We start from the raw sequence: 25,899 nt of genomic DNA, 5'->3' as shown, positions 1-25,899 counted from the left end.
GTGACACAGGCCTCACGTGAGGCAATGAGTCGGTCAAGATAAATAATCTAAACACGGCACACCTGGATTTGTGAAGGACTATTACGTGCACTGTTCTGCCAACACGTCAGTCACACTTTTTGTATTGTTATTTTGCTGTTTTCATACATTAAATATATTTTACACTTTTGTTCTAATAAAGTTATTCTGGAAGTGAAGCGCTAATTGCAAGATTAACAAGTCTAGCAACGATCTCTGTTATTTCAAAAACCTATTGTCATTGCAAAGTCCAGGGCTCGACTGTAAGTGGCATGACAAGGTGAGGTGGATCTACCCCTCCTACTCTGCCCCAACCTGATATGGCTCCAGAGTAAAGGCGTTACAGAATGGTGTTAGAAATGAACTTGGGGAGAGGCGCACAAGAAACATGATTGTAGAACACCCGCTTGGGTGGTGAGAGTCAGTCAAATTGGTCACCCTTGAAGTTGCCTTTAAAGTGATTGAAATAGCGATGTACTTGTATGTTATTTGCCATCCAATCAACAACAGTTTGGGAGAGAAGGTAGAAATTCTCGACAATGTGGGCATGTAAGCGACGAGATTTCCCACTGCGCCTGACATTAACGTTGTGCAAATTTTCCGCAGTTACGTATGGAAATAGTAGGACAGAGCCGTCAAGGATGTCAAATCCGGGAGCCTCCTCCGAACAGGTCAGACATTTCAGGTCTTCCATATTTTCTCGTAACTCGAGGCATGCTCATGAGCAAGTCGGTGTAACTCATGAGTAACTCAGAGGAGTAACTCGGAGCAAGCTCCCAACGTGTTACTCACCATCAAAATGAGTTTCTCACTTTTAAAATGAGTCATTCACCCTAATCGAGTAACTCTGAGCATATAAATACACGCCAAGCTGTTCTTGCTCATTTTAAGTAAAACCAGCGTCGAGTACGCATCACTGCATGGCATACCTTGGTCAGTATTGCCAAAAGCCATTTAGTCGACGTTCCAAAAACTGTCAGTTACTACAAACGAAACCACCGATAAAACCACCAAATGAGCAACTCATAAGCATGCTCATGATAAGCTCGGAGTAACTCTAGACATGCTCATAAGCAACTTGGAGTAACTCACCAGTAACTCAGAGCAACTCGGAGCAAGCTCCCAACATTTTGACATAACTGTTAGCCTCTAAGATATCGTTTATAGATGCAGGATACCCTGACATGATTTCAACACTGGATTGATCTCTTTGATGTCGACTTGATTCATAGTTTTGCGCTAAGTAACATTTGGCACTCATCTAAACGTGCGCAAAGATAAATACTCAAAAATAAGAAACCGTTTATGTGCAGGAAAAGTTGGACCGCCGAAGATAATAATGTTTTAAATTCTGCATATTATTTATTCAAGTAACGCAAATTACCTGCTTTCAGTAACGCTTCGTGTCGCTTGGCAAAAGTGACAAACTTTACTCTATGTAAATAAAGGCTTAGTTACATTTGTTTCATTCTTTTATTTTTCTAATCTGAAATTTCTGTTATATAGGCTTAAGATTTTCTTTCCAAATTTACCGTTCAATTTCTTATCCCGGCCATATTTGAAGACATTCCTTCTCATTTGATTGCTGTAAAACTTTACAATCACATGTCTTAGGGAAGTTCAATATTAGCCTTTTTTTGTTGAAGGCGTCAAAAAAGTGTCAGACATTTATTATTTACTTGTTGAAGTTCAGTTTGTACTCTTAATAGTTTTAAGATGCGCTTGTTAATACAAATCAAACATGTTCACTTCCTTATAAAGTTATTGTGATATCTGTCAAGAGCAGCATGACATTTTGAGTGAAAAATTAAACAAACATTTAATACATGATCCTCAGTTACAGCAGCACAGAGTTCCTCCGTTTTAATGCTAATATGGCTTTTTTTAAGTATGTCCAGGTAGATTCTTTTACGGCGAACAGGCTTGGGTGGCACTTCTAATTCCCTTTTTCCTTTCCTACTTTCTCTTCTCCAATATATGCCTGCTCGCAGGCTAGTGCCTCTCAATACAAATGCAGATTACATTCTGCTTTCGGGAGTATTAGCCGTTACGACTTTTGAAATTACTTTTTTTGGGAGTGGGGTGGGGGTGGATTAGCGCTTCTTCTAAAACCTAATCAGAACGGCAAAATTGAGCGTTATAAGTGACTGAAATGACTAAAACACAGAAACACAGGCTGTGCCGTTTTAGTTAGCAAAGGCTGGTGATATACGAGCAGCGAGAGCAAAGCTTAATTTTTTCGCGTGAGATTCACGTTTTCAGCTCGTTCCTTTCGTGCCTCTAAATCACGCATTCCCTGCCAAGGAAATTATTTATCTCCACTTATAGTCCGTGTGACTGACGATGTCTGGGGATCTGACCCGGATAGTCGCTGCTTTAAAAACCACAGGCGGTGGTGCTATCCAATAAGATCGTTTGCTCCTTTGACTCACATTCGATATTTTTAACTATATACCCTTGTAAACCATGCTGAATTTTCAAAATCAGGTCGTTTTCTACACGTTGTATCCCTGAGACGAAGTCGGTGACCCCCATTTTTTTTTTTTTTTTTTCTATTTTCATTTCTGACACAAGTAACTCATTATCTGACTGGTGTAAAAATTTAAAAAATATATCTCCTGGAAAATTTTCGCGAGAACTTCCTCAAACACGGCGTTACGCGTGTAATGTGAAACCAGGGAAAAGTGACATAACGACATATCAGGTGACTTCTTGACCTCAGAGGTCATTCGAATTGTTTATTCAGTGTACGGGGACTGATTTATCTACTCATGAGTCGACATGAGACATATGGATATGAGAAACTAATTTACTACGGTTTGAAGCGTATATTCTATCATATTTTTAAAGGACTCTCGACTGAGCAAGACGATGAAAACAGCCAAGACTGTGCATTCCACTCAGTGTCTCATCTCAAATATAAACATTGTCAAATTTTATGGCCGTTTATGCTCGCTGTTTTACTGGAAATATTTTACAGAACAGCTCACAAGGACACTGGGAAGTTAAAATCGTTTCTAAAGCAGCAGAAGGAACGTAAGTAACAGAGAATCGTTGTTTGCAGTTTTAGACCGTTGACTTCGAAAGATTAACCTTGGGATTTGCATAAAATTGAACTCGCTTACATGCCGTAATATTTTATTTTACTGACGGAGAACATTTTAATTCCCAGAGCTATAACTTTTCCGGTGAAAAAAACAATAACCAAGGTTTCCTAAAATGTAGATATTTTGACCAAATGATATATACCAGAGGCCATTTATACTAGTCAAAGTTGGTCTTTATTTATTCCTTGCCAAGAGACACAAATGGCGTCTGTACAAATACCCTTCGTTAAAAAGCTACAAACAAAGCTTCAAGAAACTTATTACATGATTTTAAAGTATAAGAATGAAATACTATTTGTGCCAAGTTTTGTTTTCATAGGATTGTTTTTACGCCCCCGCTGTTTTCGTAAAGAAGCATGAAATTCTGAACATTTTAAGCCGCGAAAACCGCCATTAAATGCAATTTCGAACTTTCTTAAATTTTGGCCGTAAAATAAATCGTTGGAACTTTAAACTATTTTTCCTTGAATAAGTTCACCTAAAGGTAAGTTTTAGCGAAATAAAAGAAAAATCGATTTGTCCTGACTGTCTTCCGATTCTCGACACTCTCAAAAAATCACTCTTAAATTAACCAAAATACTTACTTCAAACTTTTTTTCCGAAGAATAATTTCGTCAGGTTCAGAAAGACATTGGTCCTCGTAGTCTTGCAAATTTCGGTGATTTGAGCGATTTACAGACGCTTAACACGTTCCGTGAACCGGAAAAAAAAAACACATGTTACACAGAGAAAAAGATATCATGCATACACATGTCCTGAGAAAAACACTTCCTAGTGCATGTTAGGGTTAAACAAATTCAAAAGTTGTGATAAAACCTGAAAAAATATTCAGGCTTGAACGGTTTGAACCCGTTCAAGCCAAAAGTGTTTCTATTTCAGGCTTAATCACAACTACATAAGTTGTGTATTTAACTGCCATGTTCCTTGTTCTAAATCTTTATAATGCAGATCAAATGTATGAATTTCATTCTCCTCTGTTTCACGGAATGTTCAGTTGTCCATCGAAGCTCACAACGGATATCATTAAGTTACATTCCCGTTAACCAGTCTTATTTAGCTAAATTTCTTCATTTATGAATACAATGAATTGAAATTATGGTTAGGAGTCAGGTTCATGAATTCCTTAAGCTTCTGTGAAAACAAATATTACACCAATACAGCTAACAGCGTCCAATTCTTGGAAAAGTGTTCCCGGTTTCTCGGAATCTACAATGCTACGCGCGGAAAAGGTCGCGGGAAGCACACGCATAAATCAACCAGTCTGTTTGACAATTAATCGTGATTTCCAGCCTGACGCAGTTGACCGTCTATAGTTAAACAAATCGGGTCACTCAAGTGAAGTCATTTTTTTGGGAATTTTGTAACGCGAACTGATTTAAGAAGGTTTCCCACGATAGGGAACACATCCTTCGCTCACGCTACAATCAGCAGACAAACTGACTTGTCCTGTGATCTTCACGTCACATGAGTGAACAAGGGGAATCCCCGTGTCAAGTGAGTTCAAGTAATTCAATGGCGCCTTTTGAAATGTACATTTTTGGTCCTAGGGGAACGTGCCGCGTGCGCTCTGTGTGACGTAGGCCTCACGTGAGACAATGAGACGTTCAAGATAAATAATCTTAGAACGGCAGACCTTGATTTGTGAAATAAGTAGTCTGTTAGTTAAACGGAAGAACCATTCAATCAATTGCTCAGCCACCGTGTCGGTCACCCTTTTTGTGTTGTTATTTTGCTGTTTTCGTGCAAACCTTTGTCCGAACCCTGCTGAAGGAAACCTTTACGGTTTCGACAAATTGAGGCTACATTACTGGAAATACAGTCTTTACTGAAAATCTGATAAAGAAAAATAGATAAAGCATTAAATTATTTACTATAGATAGGTGTAGATACAACATCACCAATTTTGTATTCACATCTTATCTCGCGTCGCACTAGTTATGTTTACTTTAACCAATTTACTCGGACACGGGAAGTTAGTATGTTATAACAGGAGCCATAATCGGGGACGGATACCTTAAGTCTTGGGATCCGCGCGCACCTATGATATGGGACAATTTTGCTATTTTTAGAACAAATTGCGAGATTATCTTGCGTATTTTTCACAGCGATGGCAGGGAATGGAAAAGGTGGGTTTTTCAGGGTCGAAAACAAGACTTCAATCTCGCGCTGGGAATGAATAATAAGATCTGCTCGCGCTAGTTGTAAGCTTACGCGTATGTTTTTGCGTTTGTTCTGACTTAAGAATATAGCAAGAAAACTCTCTACTTTGGTATCGAGTTAATTTGTGAGTTTCTCAGACAATGGTTAATCATAACCAAAACCTGTTTTGATGGTTTCTTATTGTTTCTGCTTGTTTGGTGAGTTTGCAAAAGTTTATGAAAGGAAAGTCTGACGCGTACAATTAGCACATTTGCATAGTGCAGCTCGTGCACTTTCAAGTCCGAGTCAGTGTTTTCAATCGTCAACAAATCTTGACAAAGATTTCTTTCGTTATCTTTTGTGCTGAGATGCTGCAACAAATTTTACGAACGCAAAAAAGGCTTCTAACATCATGTGTGTTTCTTCAACATAAGCATAGTCAAGTTTTACACTGCGAAAATGAAAATGAAAATAGGCAAGGAGTTGGTCAGCGATATATATAAGCTTAAAGCGGAACATACCTAAATTCGACACTGTCTTACTTCACTCAAACTGGAGCAGCTTACGACGAAAATACTTAAGCAAAATTCCAACAGACGTAAACGCGTTGAGTTGTGGGCCAAAAACATGAAAAATTTCGGGAATTTCGGACGCCATTTCCCCCGGACGACATCCGCAAATAATCCTCGCAGCATGTACGCGCGTGTGCCGCAGGCGATGGCGCGATTTGTTCTAAAAATAGAATTATTGTCCCATATCATGGGGACAACCCCAATACTAGGGTACTTACCATTTACATGGGAAAACCGGAAATTCCAGTTGGAAAATCAAATGGTTTGCGCCATTCCGTTTGGGAAGCTTCTGAAAATATGGACTGTGATTTGAGGTGATGCTATTTTTCTGCTCTTTTAAGTCTCTCGAACTGATGTGGATATACTTTATAGCGATTCCTTCTCTCGCAACGTGGCATTCAACTGTTTAATGTTTTTGCCTGAAATTTCCAACCGGATGGTTTCTGTAAATGGTAAGCACCCCTAGAAATGGCGCGCGCTTACGGTCTCCGTCCCCCGATTATGGCTCCGGGTTATAATTAAGAGCCAGTTCCTCTAAATAACGAGAATGAGATGACAGTCGCGAAATTTTCGATTTCTGGATGTTTTGCCCAAATAACCTCTATAGTGAGTTGTTTTCGAAAATACCATTCAAAGGTCCTGGAGCGCTAAGTTTTCTGGAAATCGAAAAAAGTTCGAAAATCGCAATTTTAGCTGCCAGCCGAAAATTTTGCGTTTTCTTTTCGCTCGTACAGATCAACGCGATGATATCTATCAATATACTTTGAGTAGCCCATAGTGCATGTCTTGCTGTTTCTAAAGCATTAATTTGATTAGCAAAAGCTCCAATTTTTATAATATTTTAGGCCGATACAAGTACCTTCATCGAAGCTCGTGAGCGAAAGGGCTTTAATTTGTTTTTTTTTTTTCCCTTTTATAATACTACTACTACTACTAATAATAATAATAATAATAATAATAATAATAATAATAATAATAATAATAATGAAGGCTTTACTTAAGGAGCGTTAAAACTTAATAGCCAAAGGCTAAAAAACTTGTGGCCCTTAGAAAATAAAACAATGAATAAAAATATATAATATAATAAAAGCTAAAAACCTAAAATCATGAGAGACGCGACAATAAAATTAAAAACTTAAATTTAAAACGTTAAATCCTAAAATGGTCCAAATGCTGCTGCGCTGCGAAGATCGTTTGAACTAAATTAGTTTTTAAGGACTTCACGGAGTCTAATTTTCGGTATTTAGAGGCATATTATTCCAAAGTCTTGCTGCTGATACAGCAAAAGAACGGCCTCCTTCAGTCTCACGCTTATAATAAGGGCAGATAGAATTATAGCTGGCATACCCCGTGCTTCTGTTATGTTGTTTATTGTTAATTACTAAGTGTTCATAGAAATAGTTCGAAAGAGAGCCATTTAGTTAGTATTGTAAGTACTGTTACGGGATTGTACGTGATGTTGGACGCTGTCGATTAGCACGAAATCTTAGTATTGTAATTAAGGTAAGGTTTTCAAACAAAAGATTGTTTGAAAAAAATAAGGCCTCGTCAACACTAAGTCGGAGAAATTTGAAAATGGCGTTTTCACTTTGAAAACGCATCAAATGTTTCCCGTCCACACTAAAACGCAAGGTTGGCGGCGTTTTCAAATTGCTCCGGTTTGAAGAGCGTTTTCAGAAAGCTACGTTTTCGCGACGGACTAGTGTGGACGGTAGGCCTAGTCATAACAATATCCCAAAGAAACTACAAAACTACCCAAAATTTCCTCCAAAACATATTCTCGCATACATACCCCCTTTATATAGGACCCTCATTAACACGTTAAGTTGTAGAATATTGTAATGCAAATGAGACAAGTTTAATCGTGAAAAGGGCTATTGGCGTTCTTGTCGCCGTCCGGTCAAACTATCAAATATACCATCGCCTGAAGACCCTGAACAAGCGGCTAAAATATCAGTCATTAAGACAACCATATTTCGCCTCCATCTCAGGAAGATAAGAGAAAATTGTTTGATAACCGTCCATAACACAAACTGATAGCTTAGAATACACAATTAGCATAAACTGAATACAGAACAGGTTAGCAAACAGTTTATTCAATGAATACTTTGAGTTTCAATAAAAGAGCAAAAAGCTGGTATCAGCTTCGCAATTTAATGGAGAGGAATTCATATTTTTCATATCTTTTTACACGAAAAATGTTGTTTTGGTTCCAGTTTTCACAACGTGGCAGTTGTAAATGTGGTAATGATTTTTTCACGTCACTAATTGATCGAAGGATATCATTTTCCGTGTAATTTTTAGGGTTCGTTGTACTATTTACTTTAGTAAGGAGTTGACTTTATGTTTACGTGCTATAGAATAGATCAAGCAGTGTAACTTGAACTTAATTTGCGGAAAATTCTACACAGAAAAAGTTAAACTGGTCCAGCAGGTTACGGTTTCTGTCATGAAGCCAGTCTCTAGCCTCAAACGCGTGTTCAGTTTAGGCGCTATAAAATCATTCGTTTTTAACGTCGATTAAAAGGGGAACTGATAAAGTGTTTAAAGTTCAGAATAAGTTAGAGCTCATAAAAGGAACATTTTAATCTTCATGGTATGTACATGGTAAAATACATGTAGGTGTGAAAGATGTTTACGTTGTATATTTAACGAAAGGGAACGAATTCGCGTCGAGACTTCGGTTTAAAGAAATAATTTCTATAGTCTGATTCCCCTAAGGGTCAGTTAACATTTTAATATTTCGAGGATGGTTTATCTAGCCTTACCAAACTCGTCCCAGGGTTCTCCTGGTCTCCTGCTGTCCCCAGAAACGAGGAATGAGAGGACCGTGGGAACGATGTTATTGTTGACCATACGACCTATTTTGTCCGTCAACGATGGACAGCATGTAGAACTGACTTATCTAACCGATAACACTGATAACGGTGCGTTAAGACTTAAAAGGATCGAAGCTGACCAGCATTGATGAAACAAGATAACTGATGGACAGCTGCTCACTGCTTTAATTACATCTGAACATTTTTATAGCGAGCGAATCTCTCATCTTATCATGCGAGAATCGTCAACATGAAGACAAATTTAGTAACGTCATGTGTTCTTCTCTTGTTAATTTCGTCGCTGTTGCTTGTGAATGGCGGTGTTATGGGAAAGATAAAGTGTCAAAGAACATCAAAAAAGGTTATTGTGGAACCATTATTTTCTTATTTAGTTTTATAGATTGTTTTGGCTATTGAGAACTTTGCATTATATAACAGCCAGGCTATACAACCATAATTAAAAACAAAGATGAGGACTAAGTTCTTAACTAAAGGTAACTAAAGAATGTCAATTCCAAGTTTAATAGCAAAACGTGTTTCACCTATAGAGGCTTAATAGTGATGGGAGTTTTGAAGACCTTTCAGAATTTAACATCAAATGCGACATTGGTAAACGAGTTATGCAGGTAAGTATTCAGTTGCGACTGAGGTACAATCTTTTCCTTCACGATTTTACCGTTTTCCCACCAAATCCACCAGTGTGTATAGGCGCTTTAAATTCATTTTTGTTCTGTTTCTCATTTAGGAACGACGTTACCAGCAGTTCAGACGTAACATTTGCTTGTCTGCCCGTGAGCTGGACTGCGAAAGGCAACTTCAAGACCAGTGAAGACCTGTTGGATACCTCAGCAGTAAATGATTGAAATATTATTGACTCTGCTGAGCTGTTAAACAAAATGCAAATAAAAATAAAACTAATTAAGACTGCAAACATAATTGCTATTTCTGGTTATTTGATTCTCAAAGAGTAGCGTGGAGATTGTGGAATTTGATAAAGTATTTTGAATGAATCAAATGGAATGTGTAATCAAACTGTCTTCCAAATGGTTGATGGCAAAAATGTAACATCATAAGGCATTTAATCCACCGAATTTTCAGTAAAATATGGGTAAAGTTGTCAAAAAGGAGAATTCATATTCAATGCTGCTGAAGTGCAAATAACTCAATTAGGCTAAGCACTGTTTTAAGATTCTTTTCTTAAACCTCTCGGGTTGAGATGAAAACTGTTCACAACATAGTTGTAAATTCTACAAGTTATATCGTGACGAAAGTTAGGTTAAAACAATTTAGGGAGCAATCAGACTTGAAAACACGGGAACAAAGTATTTTTAACTGATAGTGTTATTAAGGTTTCGCTTCCTTATGTTAAACAGAAGGCTTTTGTTGTTATTCAGTCAAAAGCCGGCTCCTTTGGAACAAAAGAAACAAACTATGTTATTACTCCTCTAAACCGAATCTAACCCCATTTAGTAGAATTCTACTAGTATACTGATGCAAATGCTGCAATCTGATTGGCTGAGCTACTCGTATACCATCAGCCATTAGAGTTCACCGCTAAATTTCTCCAATTCTTATTGATTTAAACTGATCACGTGACGTGATAGTATTCAGCCGCGGGGACTCACTATCAGCCCATGGTGCCCGTCCGAGGAAAACACCCAGAAGGATAGTACTCGTCTGTGACAATTTTCTGAAAACGAGCGGGCTTATAAAAAAAATAAACAATTGAAATTGTATTAAGTGGGTTTTTGTTTGTTTTCGTTTTCGAATTTTACATTTGGCTTTCACGGCTTTCATCTAAAATACACTGTTTCAATTTAACAAATTGACGTCACTTTCTGGTTCCGCAGTAAAACTTTGACAATGTTATGACGAAATTTATCATCAATAAGAGGACAGACGCATAAAAAAATGACGTCAATTTGATTTTTACAATAACAAGACCCCAAAATGGTCAAATGCCGGGAATAAATGAGGGGAAAAGACGCCGTAAACTTGCCGTAGGCAAAGATAAGTGAATTTTATTCAAAATAACGCGAGCATTGTCAATAGCTTCTCTCGCTTTTTGATTTGGCTACTTAAGAAGGCTTGCATAAACTGAAATTTTATCCGTCTGTACTCTTATTGATGATAAAAATAAGCCAATCAGCGCGCGAGAAATTAGAGAGCTATCGTGTAAAAATGATTTTTGAACTGGCGCGCGGAAGAAAATTTAGAGGTGAACAATAAAGACCACGGAGTGTTTATGTCTCGGAACTATTTCTATTACATAGAAAACTCGCGCTTGTAGTCTGTCAATAACACGAGACAAAACATTTTTGGTTACATGTGCTTGCGCACAGCGCGCGGGTGATGACTTTCAGCTCATTGCTCGGGACTTGATGACTGGCGGAAGAGTCACTTTTCCTATTTGAAGTTTTCCTGATGAAATAATCTCTATCGGAGGAAAATGTGAATCGAATTATTACCATCATTTTATGAAGCAGGTATATCTGGCTTCGCAGTGCGCGTTCATCAAGTAGCATTGAAGCAAGGTATGATATCTCAAATTAGTACAATTTCTAACGGTGAAGTAGCGCAGATATATATATATATATATATATATATATATATATATATATATATATATATAAGCGTTTCCCACCCCACCTTAAATAAAATAGGCCCATGAGCGGGACAGTTTGCGTAAATATAGCCCTATATTTTAATTTCTCAGATTTTTGCAATCTTAAACTTTCGTCCTTCGTTAACGCTTGAAACGCGCTTTGGGCAAATGATTTTATTCGATCGTTCACTTTCTTTCCATAGAGTCTGTGGATAAACGAGGGCAATATATCTTCTGTCAGTTTGAAGCTGTATCTCAAAATTTAAAGCAAACACTTGGGATACATTTGTTAGCTGCAGCGGCTTTATGACAGCAGCTCTCACCCGTACCAACCAACTCAGTGTAACTATTTCCAAACGAAAAAGTTGTTTCCACTATTATTTTAAAATGAGGTTGTCGAGCGTTTTCACTTACGTGGCCAGCAGCCATGCACATTTATTGGAACAAAGGAAGGGGTTTACATAAGAAAAGAGTTCAATTCCCACTGGCATCGTTTAGGATAACACTATGGCCACTGTTTCACAGTTTTGGGACGCTAACATAGCTGTCGTGACTTAATGTGAAAACACTCTGTACACCTCATTTAAGAATTGTATAAAAAAGCCTTGATCTGCTTTTCGTAATTCAAAAGGTTTCTCGTTAAGCGCTTCTGAGAGAAACTGACCTAAGGGCACAATTGAGATACGTGCAATAAATGTCACTATTTAACTTACTTGATAAATTAACGGTACAAATAAAATTCACTAGATGGATAACTGTTATCGTAAAGGGCGGGAAAAGATCAATTGAAAACATCAGTATGAATAGCATAAATTTTAATTTCCTGGACTGACTGGCCTCCTAACAATATTTCAGAGATGGAAATAGGATAAGAACATCATCTTCTCGTCACGAACGTAGAACTAGAGCTGACGAGGTTTTGGTCTTCCCGATAGTTTTTAAAATGTTCGTCACTTAATGATACAGAAATAATACGGAAATTCATTGTATTATTTTTCTTAAATTACTCCGATGCCGCGTGTAACCACACATTAAAATCTCATTGACTCCATCATATAACTGTCGGCCTCTGTTGATCTCACGTGAACACAGCTGAGAAAATGTGTGTTAGATAAATTGATAAACTCCCTAAAAAAAAGCTGTAATATGGACGCGATCAAATAGATAAGTCATTCTTTTGCTGGACTACATCAGATAAAACAAAATGACTTTCCAAAATATTATCGCCTATTTAATCGCACTGGTGACTTAACGATAAGATAACTAACGCTGAATAAATGAGAAAGTTATTGTTATGCAACCAATTAGTCAACGAACGGCTGTTCGTTACTTAATTAAGAGGCTGACAACACGTTTATAAGAGAAAAAATATTTCTTTCAATCATTTTAGATCTGCCAAGATGGAGAAAACTGTGGTGATGACATGTGCTTTCCTGTTTATTTCTTCGCTGTTGGTTGTAGACGCTATGGTTAAAGTACCGGGGTTCAAATTAAAGGTATTCTGGAATTGGGTTATACCTCTTCCAGTCCTGCCAAATCTTGTGAGGAATAAAAAGAGGTGCAATTGTTCATTCAGCTTCTTTAAAGGTTTTAAATCCTTATTTTCCAGGCACGTTATCTTGATGAAAACTCTGAAGACATCTCAGGATTTGCTCAGACCAACACCGCCAAGCGAGTGATGCAGGTAAGCATAAACAAGAATTCGGTTGTCATTCTTGTTGAGGCGCGAAGATCTTCAACAATTTATTGCGGGTTTTACTAGACATAAAATAGTCGCCTTGAGATGCTGTATAGAATATTTCCAAAGGACTACAACCTCCCCCAAAAGAGCATTTTTAGATAGAGTTGTTTAAAAAATAACTTAAACGTCACAACTAAGCAGGTAAAGAGACAAAAAACTGTTTGACTATACAACTAGAAAATTAAATGTCTTAACAACAACTATATTAAGATTACTAAGAGGTTTCTGTTTTGCTTCTTGTCTAGCAACAGCGCGACCGGGAGTTCAAGAGGAAAATTTGCTTGTCTGCCCGTGAGCTGGAATGCGAGAAAGAATTTCAAGATCAGTGACGACCTGTAGTCGCAAACCTCAGCAGTAAAATATTGAATTATAAGAGACTGTGTAGTGCTGTTAAACAATAAGCAAATAAAAATAATTGAGAATATCAACATAATTGCCATTTTTGAACGTCCGGAGGCTGTGGCATTTGATGGAATATTTTGAATAAACCATCTATGTGAATGGTTTAATGGTCGACGTGGATAATAAATGAGATACGGGCCATAAAACTTACTTGATAAACAACAAACAATGCAAAATAATATCCTCTTAATATAACTCTTTCTTTTAGAGGGCGGGAAAACATCAGTTTGAATAGAATTTGATCAAAAAAAGAAAATATATATTTATCATCGTGAAACATTCTCCGACGAAAATCTACCATGGCTTTGAATACGATGGGCGATGGTTTGCAAGAATGTAATAAAATTGCAACAACAATTTTCAGCGTAAAAATAAACAAAACCCCAATGCCACAATTTATTAAGTTTTTTCTCAACCCAGTCAGAAAATCGATACGTATTTCAATAAAATAAAACTAAACGAAATCGAATTCAATTCGTGGGAAGACAAGCCTAACAATATTTCGGATATGAGATCATGAAAAGAAAATTACCAACTGCTCGTGGAAATTTTTCTTTCATATCTTTTCGCCCCATACGCAGAGCTCAAGCCGACGAGGGTTTAGTCCCCTTATAACTTTGTAATATTTGACTTCCTTATTGTTTGGTTAGTCACTTAACCATATGGACAATCAATTTGCTATTTTTCGTATATTACTCCCTTGTGGCGTGACATACCACGTATTAAAATTTCACTCCCTAAGTGCTGGCCTTCGTTTATCACACGAGAACACAGCTGAGAAAACGTTTTTTTCGTGATTAGATCAACTGGTAAACGCTATCAAAGAAAAGTTAATTTGGAAAAGATCAAAAAGATAATCTACTGTTTTGTTGGACTTCATCGATGAAAAAAGTGACTTCTTAAAATACCACCTGCCGATTGCACTATCACTTAAGATAACTGACGCTGTAGAACTCAAAAAATAATTGCGATAAAATCATTTCGTTGGCGAACGGATGGCCATTGCTTGAACGGTATACAGCACGTTTATAAGCGAAGAGATGTTTCTTTCAATCACTTTGGAAATATCAAGATGAAGAAAACTGTGATGGCATCATGGGTTTTGTATAGGTCCGCAAGTGATCCCGGCCCGCAAATGATCCCCGAACCGCAAATGATCCCAAATTGGACCGCAAATGATCGCGGGACCGGAACTGATTCCACCGCAAAAAGTTAGGAACGGCGCGGACTCCATGAAAAGTCTCTGGATAGATACATATTGTCTTAATTATCCTAGGTGGAGAAAAGACAAGTACCTCAGGCTAAAAGCAGCGATAAAAACGTCTATGATACTGCGCAAAACACTAAATTGACATGTGTCGACTGCATAAATTTTTCGTTTAGGAAACGCACTGCAAAAAGAAACATGAATCTTCGAAGATGCCTCTGCCATTTAATTAACCGCTTAGAGCTTTTCCCTGTATACTTCTTATAGTTGTCTCCAAATTTGAGGATTAGTGAGCAACCTGTGTTATCATACATCTCAGGCCCGGACCCAGTAAAGTTATTCAGTGAAGGATCTAGCTAAACTACAAACTTCAAACACAGCATTTCGTCACGTTGGATATTATTTTTAAAGTCGTGAAATTTGCATTCAAATCGTTCATATTGCGCATTTTCTTGCGTTTCATGTAGTAACTGTTGTATCAAAATATTGTATTATTACTGTGAAACTCAGAAAACCGTGAATACCAGAAATATCTAAGGATGATTATAGTGCAGCAAGGAAAAAGCCAATTAAGCGTTAGAAAACTAAACCGCAAACACCTGCGGTAATAGGCCACGTTCGATATATCAATATTCTAACATACATACATACATACATACACACACACACACACACACACACACACACACACACACATACATACATACATACATACATACATACATACATAAACTTTATTTAAGCTCGAATTTCAGAGTAGCTTGACAAGCTAATATTTCCGAGAACAGAATATTTGATAACGAAAAACATGGATCCGAGGCTTTTAGGACAAACGTCTATGTTTGATGATGGTTTCTTTGTATCCAAGTCTCTTTTGGGAATTGAAAGACAAAGGAAACTCAAATAATTTTCAATTTTGACCCGAAAGCCTCGGATCAATGTTAGAATATTGATATATCGAACATGGCCTGTTGGTTGTGGTTTTGAGGTTTTTTCGCGTGTCCTGTACTTTATTGCGATTGGTTCAGAACCAAATTAACCTTTTGGAATCAAATCCAAATGTTCACGGTTTTCTGAGTTACACAGTACTAAAAAAAGACGATTGGATAAATTTTAAATCCACTGTCCAAATTCCTGGGTCCTCACATTTCCAAATTTTATGGCGAGGCGACCATTGCCGGTCCGGCATCATTTGTGGTACAATCTGAGGATCATTTCCGGTCCTGAGGGATCATTTGCGGTACAATTTGGGGATCATTTGCGGGCCTGTACACCTCTATACTTTTTATTTCTTCAAGCTTTTGGCACTTCGATAAATAAATATTGTTAGAAGAAAGTAGTAGAGGGCTATGGCTTTACGGGCCCGAAAAGATTCCGGGGCTTTCGAGAAACGAGCCCTAGGGGCAAAATCTCAAACCTTATGATTACAGAGCTGTTGTATTCACGTATTCTTAATATGAACAGAGGTTTTCTTCATACAAGACGTTTCAGGCGTGTACACCTCTCCGTTTTTAGATACAGATGAACTAAAATGGCTTTACGGGACCGAAAAGTTCCCGGGGCTTTCGAGAAACGAGCCCCAGGGATCATTTGCGGTACAATTTGGGGATCATTTGCGGGCGGGGATCATTTGCGGGGCTGTACAGTTCTTCTGCTGCTCATTTCTTCCCTGTTGCTTTTATACGGTGCGGTTGTAATACCGAGGCCGACACGATTGATGGTATTAACTGGAAGGTCTTTTAATAAGTCAGTGCTTGTTAAGTATACCACACCAGGCCTTTACATTTGATATAGTTTACTTATGAGCCTTTGAAATACAGCTTACTTTCCATTCGACCCCTGCTTTTGATTCATATGGTATCTCTTTCTATAGGGTGTGTTCACGTGACGTCATCAAATTCTCAAATCCAAAACTAAAGAGTCCCTAAAGATTTTATCCTTGGCTCATCAGGCATAAGAGGTACTAAATTTATGTCTGTTTACAAATTTCCAGCCCAATAACGTCCTTCGTTTGGAAACCAGCGCATTTTGAATGTCGGGGTTATGACGGTGCGTGACATAAGATCGCATTTGTCGAACAATATACACTTATCTCGTGATTTTTAGCCATTTTAGGAGTTAAAGTATTAGGAAAAGTGCCTGTGTAAATGTCTTTTGGCTCGGTTGAGATAATCAGTTGTCTAGATAGCCAAAGTAAGTTTCAGATGTTTACACTATTTTCCGGCCGCCATATTGGAGGACTAAGGAAGTCCTCCAACATGGCGGTTCCGTACTAGGCTCTATAATTTTGCGCGGAACATTTCGACAAATATCTCAACTTTGGGAGACCGCACACACCTTAAACTTGGAGAACTGTCTTCTTTATTTATCGGCCAGAATATCACAATTTCTTGACTTTATCGACTGAATGGTTTTTGATTTTATTTTTTATTGCATGACAATGCCCACACTCTGTACTTGGGTCAGGCATCTTCCAGTCCTGCCAGATCTTGCGAGAAGTAAATGGGAGTACCCTTGGCTTCTTTATTTGTTATAAACCTTAATTTTGCAGATGCGCTATCGTGATGAAAACTCTCAAGACATGTTAGAATTTCTCCGGACCCACACCGTCAAATGAATGATGGAGGTCAGTATGGCTATGAAGCCTTCGGTTGGAATTTTGAATCTCAATCATCGTCTTAATGACGTGGCATTCATATCTTTCTTTTGAGAAACAATCCAGTAAGTTTGTTCCCTAAAGTTTCGTTGTTGTTCTTTTGACTATATTTAGCAACAGCGTGACCAGGAGATTAGACGAAACATTTGCTTGTCTGCCCGTGAGCTGGACTGCGAAAGAGAACTTCGCAAAACCAGATACCTAGTCAGTAGTATTGTTAAATTGTGTTAACTCATTTGTGCTGTAAAACGAAATGAAAATAAAGAATAACAGAAATACAAGTGTTTACCTCTTTCAGTGAAGCGAAATTTTATTCCACCCTTGTTTTTAATAATATCTCTTCGCCGTAAAAGCCTGAAGACTGAAGCATTTGATAGAACATTTTAAAACAAACCAAGAATGATAAGATCAGGAAAAGTCATTCCTAAACTGCTTTAGCGAGGATATAAAAATCAATAGAATTCTATCCATAGCATATCTTCTTGATGTGTCGTTAAATTCTCAAATAAAAAGGTTTTAAAGAAAGTCATGCCAATTGGTAAGGAGAATATCATTCGATCATGGTATTAAGATGTATTTCCCTGACAGAAACCTACATAGGAACAGAATCGAGCTTGAGCACAGAAGACGTTATATTGTAGCCACTCTTAGGTACATTTGCGTCAAAGGCTGAAAAAGCTGGTAAACTGCAAATTAACCCAGTCGCAAAAACACTTTAGATAACTTTTCTGGGTTTTAGATATATAGCACTCAAACTACTCAGATCAGCCTCTACCCTGAGGCAACTCGTAAACACGTCAAGAAAGGCGGAATTCAGTAAAAAAAAGTTCTATAGTTTCAATGCTGGAGATGCTTGTCTCCAAGCAAGTCTAAGACCGCTCAAAATTCTGGTTTTCAACAGAATGAATAGTTTGTCTCTGAACAACTAAAGCGAAGCCATCGCAGATAGCTCTATAGCACTTTATGTGACGTTATCAGAATTTTATTCTCCTTACTCCTCAGTAAATTATATTTAAACATCTTTAAGTCGACAGTGCTGTGTGATGACAAACACGACATAATTGAAATAAACAGGCTTGCACGTCAGAAGCGTTAGTTATATTTAAGAATCCAATTTTTTCAGAAAGAAGCCAAAGACTTGGGTTTTTGGTAGAATATATTCAATGAACTGGCGCGTGGCCTAGTGGTTAAGGGTGCTGGATCTGCTCAATAAAGTGAACCAATTCGGTTGTGACTGTAAACGTTTCTAATCAAACTGCCTTGCAGACATTTTATGAGAAAATATCAAATTATAAAAATCTGATAATTTTCTTGTTAGCCGCGTTTGCTATATTTCAAAGGTACGCAAAAAGAGCTATATTGAACGCTGGATATTAAAATTATGTAGCGATTGTGTTCACTGTTAAATGCAATGCATCAAAATACTAAGAAATGTCTTACAGCTTGATATGGGCCATATCAACGCGATAAAACGATTTTGCTATAGCAGCAATTTAGTATTACTGTGCTTGTAACCAGTATTGTGAGAGAAAAATCTACCGCGGCTACATCCAATAGCGCAATTTGGTCACTCGTGGCAGATATGGGCGCGGTTGTTTTTTTTGAAGGGAACAGGAAGGGAACTGCAGTATCAATTTAACACTTATTTTCAGGAAATTAAAACAAACAAACAAACAAACAAACAAACAAAATACAACGACGTTTCTTTTACATCTTACGCTCTACCCCACGCCCCCCCCCCTCATCCCCTTCCCTTATCCCGTTATATGAACGATTTTTTTGAAAAATGTAATTCCATAGATTTTATTTTATGACACAAAAAAGCACAGCTCCGAAACATATTATGCAAATGAGACTATGCTAAGAACATTACTAACTGCTCACGCAGAAATATCTTATAACCACCCTTCTAAAATTATTTGCGCCTGTTGTTCATGGAATTTTTTAAAAATATATAATTCAATAAATTTTCTTTTAAACACTTGAACTTTTGTTTATAAAGACATTTGAGAAACCATTTTTTGTTCGCTTTCCTTTGCGCGGTGGCCTAATGGTTAGTGCGCTCGTCTCCGGATCGAGCGGCCCGCCCGGGACATCGTGTTGTGTCCTTGGGCAAGACACTTTACTCTCACAGTGCCTCTCTCCACCCAGGTGTATAAATGGCTATCACTGAATTAAATGATAATAATAATAATAATAGTAATAATAATAATGATGATGATGATGATGATGATGACGATGATGATGATGATGATAATTACATTTCTATAGCGCTAAACTATAAAAATATTGTAAAGCGCTTTACAAAATAGTTGAAATTTATAAAATGTTAAGACGATTAACTCTTTAACGATAAAATGTTAAAAACATTAAAACAAATTCTAAGCTAGCTTGAACAGGCGTGTCTTCAACTTTGATTTAGAAACAGTAACACTTTAACTGTTTCAAGTGTTTCAACTGGCAGTTTGTTCCGGAGAAATGGCCCAGATTGGGCAAAGGCGCGATCACCAAAGGTCTTGTAATTAGTTATTGGGGCCTTAAGGAGGCCCTGGTCGCAGGGACGTAGGCGATGAGCTGTAATGGAATGGGCTTGAAGAAAGTCTTTAATGCATTGTAGGCTTTGATTGTTAAGAGCTTTCTACTAAAAGCAGCAATTTAAAGTGGATGCGATAAGCCACAGGAAGCTATTGGAGATGAAATAATACGGACGAAATGTGATCAAACTTGGGAATTCAAAAGATTAATCAGCAGCGTTGAGCACCTTTTAATGATGGGGGATAACCATGCGATGGACTAGCATCCAGTCCAGGGGAAGTGGAAATCCTCCTAGTCACATCATGCTACGGAAACCGGAGATAAGTGCCGGCCTGATGAGCCACTTGACTCGTATGCGGACTCAATCTTTTTACACAGCCATTTGACTGTGCTATTGAAAATTTTTGAGAAAACGAGCTTTGAACTTACAGAAACAGAAATTCTCAATATAAAAATTCAATAAATTCGATTTTTTTTTACAGAACTTTATGTGTGTACCCCCGTCGTGAGGCAGTATCCACACTACGCCGAAGAAATTTGAAAATGCTGCTTTATTTTTAAAAATTTACGCAAAAGCGAATAACTCTTGTTGTCGAGAGGTTATTTTGGCAGCTAGAACGCGTGTTAGTGGTCGCTGCCGTTGTGAAGAGTCCGCCGTTGTAAAGAGGTTGAAATAAGAGTGAATGTATAGACCATCCCCGGGGATAAAAAAGGAGCCATGGAGGTTCGACTGTAAACAATCAATGAAAAAAACGAAACAAAACAAAAAAAATCAATCAATCAACACTTCATTTAAAGACGTTGCCCCTAAAAGCTAAGTAAGCCTGATCAAAATACGAACGTGTATGCAACTAAAAAAATAGAGAAAACAAAAGATGTTTACACGGGTGTGCCTTTAACGTAATAACCGTTATTTCTGGGGGGTTTTCTTTCTTTAGAATTGTGAAGACCGGCTCGTTAGGACAAACATTTCTTTTGAACAAGATAAGATAAGTTCAGAAACGAAATCAGTAAATTGCCTCAGTGACGGGGATGGAAATAATTAAAATATAACTAGGCCTTCATGTTCCACCAGATTCTTATAACCAACCCTAAAGAAATGATGCCAGCTGGTAAAGAGAATTTATTTTTAATCTTTGGACTCCAAGGTTTGTTTCAACTTAAGAGGAGATTGATAGACAACGCTTGCAGAATAAGAACGCCCCCAATATCCCTCAATACGGACCGAAAGAGATTTTTCTTTGAGGTATTTCTTACTGTGTTTTTCTTACTAGGGCGCTGACGACCAAGTTTAAGGTGGATCAAAACAGTTTCCAGCACTTAGATTTTGACAGGCGTTATAACCACTCTTTATCACTTGATGCTAAAATCATGGTATCAAAACAACTGCCCAATCATTGATGAACACGTTGTCATCATTTTCGTGACACAAAGGCTACCATAGCAACAGTATGACCTGCTAAAAGCACCGTTAATTACAGCGTTAGGGGCTTATAATTCAAAAACGGCACGGTGAAATTTTTTTTTATATTACCAACTTTTGATAATCATGACAAGACGCAACTTTTGGCAAAGTTTTAAAAAGTCTCTAGGTAGGGTTCAGACAGAAAGGAACAGAAAGGAACAGAAAGGAACAACATTGCTACTTGTCAAGAACAGGTTTTCTTTCGCGGAATAATTGAAAATCAATTCGCCGAAACTTATACCAGGGAGCCAATTAGAATGATCTTTCCATGGAGAACCTATGAGCCATATAATAATAACAATAATTGGTATTCAAATTCTCTGTAAAATATTACCAGCGTCTCTAACTGATGCCGATCAATTAAGAGAAAAAAAATTAAGCCATGGCCATGCGTGAAACAACAGTTGCCAACTCCTGCAACGATTTCCAAATACTTTAACATGCAAGTAAATTTCTTATCCTATCATCTTCATTGTCTAACCAGCGTGGATACGAGGAAAACTTTAGCAACGTCTTGTGTTCCTCTGTTGTTGATTTGTTGTTTCTTGAGAAGAAATGCGTAAGACATCATCTAAAAGGGTAATTGTGGAAGCAGTATTTTGCTGATCTACAGCTGTAGGTCTGTAGGCCCGGTGTTTGAAGTTTATTTCATACAGTTTAAGATTTAACAAACTAGCATCATTTTATCGCAACCCAGTCAAACATATCTAGATTAATAGGGAATGAATCTTTAATTCCTCCTATTTCCTACCGGCTTCTCGACTGATCTGAAAAAAATCCGTTGGGGGTAACCAATATAAAGCCAATCGCAATTTATTTTTTAAACTCTAAAATGTCTCCAGTTAATAGAGGCTTTATAGGGATCCTTTCTGAATTTTCGATGAACAACAGCGGGAAACAAATTATGCTGATGAGTTGTTGTTGTTGTTTTTTTTTTTCTTGAAAATCACGGTGTGGGTACTGTTTTGGCTGGCAATAATAAATTTGCTTTTCACATTTTAGCTCTAAATTGCCAGGGCTTCTGTCCAATTAAATTAATAGACCCCTATAACGATGCATGATATACCATTTGAAAGCTATTGACATGCGTATTCTTAAAATGGCATCAATAACCACTAAGGAAGTTACAGCTTTTACTAACAATGGTTGGAAAAGAAAGAAAGAAAAAGGCATAGGTCGCACTAGAGCGAATTTTTTTTTTTGGTCGGTCCGAAAGACCCAAAAATATCTTGACTTGCCAATTTTTTTGGGTTCGTTTTCTGGTCGCACGTGAAGCGACACGACAAGGCTAAATTCTTGTGTAAACACTGATAAAACGCTTTTGTAAACAATGATGCTTTCCCGTGAAGCCATACTGTCCATAATTTTTCTTAAATAGACACGCAGTTGACATGTTTAATGAATTTTTGTTTTCTTTGGGCGATTTTGGAAAAATCTGCCTGCCCCACCCATACACTACGGCGTCTTTGATCTTCTTGGTCCACTGACAAATTTTTCCAAATTTTGTTCGTAGGGGTCGCATTAGGAAAAGCTCCAATTTTGACCCAATTTTTGGTAAAACAAACAGAATTTGCTCTAGTGCGACCCATGCCTTTAATTCTAAAAAGTCGAAATCTTCATATGTATATATTTGGTGCTTCCTTAAACTATACCTTATTTTACAGCACTCTATGAATAGGTTAATAACAAATGCATTAAAGACCGCATAATCATTGTAGAAAAAGGTTCCAAAACTTCCAGGGGTACGTGATGAACTATATGTATTGGGGAGGTTCACAACTTTTTGTTTTCAATGTGATCTTGACAAGATCATTTCGGCGCAAACATTTCATCGAAATCAGACAGATTTAAACCTGAACCAAACAGTGTCGTCAGAAGCTCCTAAGTGCTCTCTCATGGCGAAAGGATTAAGACACTGTTTGGGATATTTGCAAAGGGTCCTCGCTAATTTCTCCTAAACTGGCTTTGTCTAAAGAGCGAGTAGAGCAAGAAGAACACACGAACGTGACTCGGGATTTTATTGCTCGCCGATTAGCCAGATTCTATAAGCTTGGTTCAGTAGATTTCAAGTCCTCGTGGTTACCGGTTTGATTTTGTTTTGTCTATTATCAAGGAAACGTGTGATCAAGAGTTCAGGAGAACATGTGCTCGTTTGCTCAAGATCTGGACTGCTCAAATGTTCAAAAAAATGACTGCGGGAGAGAACTTCAAGATCAGCAAAGATATGATATAAATGGCGCTCAATAACAAACATAAGAAGATCCCGCCAGAAAAGTGTTGAACTATTTTCGTGTCGCACTCGTCCTGCAAACAACTGCAAACAGAGAATAATGAAGAAACAGATGTTTTCATTCGCCTTTCACAAAGTAAATCTTGTCCCATGCTTCCTTTTCATTATCTCATTTTACCAAAGAACCCCGAAGAACGCCAAGCATTAATTTAAAAAAAAAAAAACGTTAAGAATAGATCAAATAAATGACTCCACAACGCACTATTAATAAATTGCCTCGCAGCGGTACGAAAATCAATGGAATTATTATGGCCTTTACATGCTAGCAACTTCTCAGAACGCGCATTAAAATAATTTTACGTTAGTTAGTACAAGAAAATAGTATTCGATCTTTCCACTCAAAGGTCTATTTTAGGTACACCTTCTGCCCCTCCCCAGGGCGGTCTCTGGACTATGATGTTTTGAAGCCCTTGTTCTCCGACACAGTCTGTCCTGCATATAGCACGCAGGGGACCAATTAGAGTGCTCCTAATCTCTGTAGAGCAGTCTGACAAATAAGGATAGTCTTTGCTCATTTGCTATTCAAAATGATACTGGTTTATCTACCTGATGACAGTCAATAAAGACAGAAAAGGATTCAAGCCAATTGCCATGGATAAAACAACAGCTGCTCACTGCTTGAACTATTTCCAAGACACTTTTATATGACAGTAAATTTCTTAAGCCATCATCTTACCGTCGAGATGAAGAAAACCGTAGTAACGTCTTGTGTTCTGCTGTTGTTGATTTCGTCGCTGTTGTTAGTCGACAGCGGTATTTTGGCAAAGCATAAACGTCGTGGATCATCTAAAAAGGTAATTGTGGGACCAGTATTTTGTTGATCTTGTTGACTAGGCCATTTTGTTCCCGTTAAAGATTAAGATGCGGCATTTTGCCCTCATTTTTATCGCAACCCAGCTAAACAAAGTTTATCTAGATAACAGGAGACTGAGTTCTTAATTTCTATTACATGTTACTTGCCCCTCTTCAGATTTGAGAAGAATACCGTTATGTTAACTAAAGGTTAATATCGATTTGATATTTAACACTCAAACGTCTTCAATTTATAGAGGTTTTATCGGGATGGAGAATTTGAGGCCCTTTCAGAATTTGTCACGAATAACAGCGGGGAACGAGTAAGTCTTACCAAACCACAATGTCGTCCTTATTGTGCTTTTCAGTTAAAAATTTCCCAACAACGAGACGCTTGGAGAGTAACAATACGCCTTCGGCGTTTTCTTTCCTCTATAGGACAAAATGTCTTCAGTCATTTGGAAATAATAACGTCGCTTTGATATCCTGTTAAGAATATTTCCAAATGGTCTGTCGCGATAATTTCCCCAAATTTGGCTTTGTTAAGAGCATATAAGTAACAAGTGAAATGACTAAAGTCACAGAAAAAAAGTTCTCTTAACTAGAAAACTTAAGAATCCAATATTTGAAGAGAAGTTATGTAGAGCTTAGTGTAATCGATTTCTAAGACTGAGTGTTATGTCGGTGATTGTTCTGTTCCTTATCTAGGAGCTTAGCGACCAGGAATTCAGAAGAAACATTTGTTTGTCTGCCCGTGAGCTGGACTGCGAAAGAGAACTTCAAGATCAATTAAGATCTGTTTCAACGGATGCCCAAATAACGAAAAAGCGGAAACCTCACCAGTAAATCATTCTGATGTATTCTCTTCTCGTTATTGTTATTAAACGAGCTGCAAATAAGGAATAAAGAATAGACAAAACAACTGACAGGTGTTTACCTCGTGCTTGTTTTCAATCAAATCAGGGACTCTTACGAGCAAGGAGTGGGAAGAACATTTGAAAGGAGCCAGGCGGAGGAAATTAAGAAAGCATAATCCTCGAATTGCCTCTGAAGTGAATATGAATTCTGATTTTTTTTTTTCTTTTTTAGTAGACACTATATGATTGCAGTCCAAATCCTTGGACCCTAAACTAATTATCAAGAGTCAGTAAAGGGTTATGGTAACACCGAATAGGCAACATCGAGAGAACCATTCAGATATGTGTATTTGCAATAGACCGGGCTGAGAGCGCTTTTCTCTCGACCAAAGATTCCGGTTTGAATTTTCGGAACTTTCCAGTGGCGAGTGACAAAGAATTTCCCGGAATTTCTGGAAAAGAGGACAACCTTGCAAAGCAGACCCACATTTTCGAAAATTTCTTACCAGAAATTTCTGTTATACTGTTTTTGTTTGTTTGTTTGTTTTTTGTTTTTTTTCAGGAATTTGCGAAATCTTCTGTCGAGTCATGACATTTCGAAAATTGAACAATTTTTGAATTTTCCAGAATATTTTCAAGGTAATTGCCATACTATTTCCCCTTGGTTCGATTGTTCCGCAGTTTTTTGGTGGAA

General features: G+C 37.7%; 1 protein-coding gene and 2 long non-coding RNA genes across 4 annotated transcripts; all 3 read left to right on the top strand.

Annotated features, from left to right (window-relative positions):
• Positions 1–8,881: 8,881 nt before the first annotated feature.
• On the top strand, positions 8,882–9,860 carry LOC145486426 (uncharacterized). The gene is made up of 3 exons (XR_014049284.1): positions 8,882–9,016; positions 9,204–9,281; positions 9,401–9,860. It is a non-coding gene; the product is annotated as an uncharacterized LOC145486426 (long non-coding RNA).
• A 2,777-nt stretch (positions 9,861–12,637) lies between these two features.
• LOC145488708 (uncharacterized) lies at positions 12,638–13,434 on the top strand. 2 transcript variants are annotated; one of them, XR_014049527.1, is made up of 3 exons: positions 12,638–12,756; positions 12,870–12,944; positions 13,253–13,434. It is a non-coding gene; the product is annotated as an uncharacterized LOC145488708 (long non-coding RNA). The 2 variants fall into 2 exon arrangements; XR_014049526.1 differs by having other exon boundaries at positions 12,640–12,756; positions 13,247–13,434.
• A 9,730-nt stretch (positions 13,435–23,164) lies between these two features.
• LOC145488010 (uncharacterized) lies at positions 23,165–25,663 on the top strand. The gene is made up of 3 exons (XM_081466773.1): positions 23,165–24,350; positions 24,606–24,671; positions 25,057–25,663. Exons 1-3 carry the CDS (start codon positions 24,201–24,203, stop codon positions 25,192–25,194), a joined length of 354 nt encoding a protein of 117 aa, XP_081322899.1. The 5' UTR covers positions 23,165–24,200; the 3' UTR covers positions 25,195–25,663.
• The last annotated feature ends 236 nt before the right edge of the window (positions 25,664–25,899 follow it).

The sequence above is a fragment of the Orbicella franksi genome, chromosome 5, assembly GCF_964199315.1.
Source record: "Orbicella franksi chromosome 5, jaOrbFran1.1, whole genome shotgun sequence".
Taxonomy (NCBI): domain Eukaryota; kingdom Metazoa; phylum Cnidaria; class Anthozoa; order Scleractinia; family Merulinidae; genus Orbicella; species Orbicella franksi.
The sequence above is the reverse complement of the archived record's forward strand: the minus strand, read 5'-3'. Positions and strand labels throughout refer to the sequence as shown.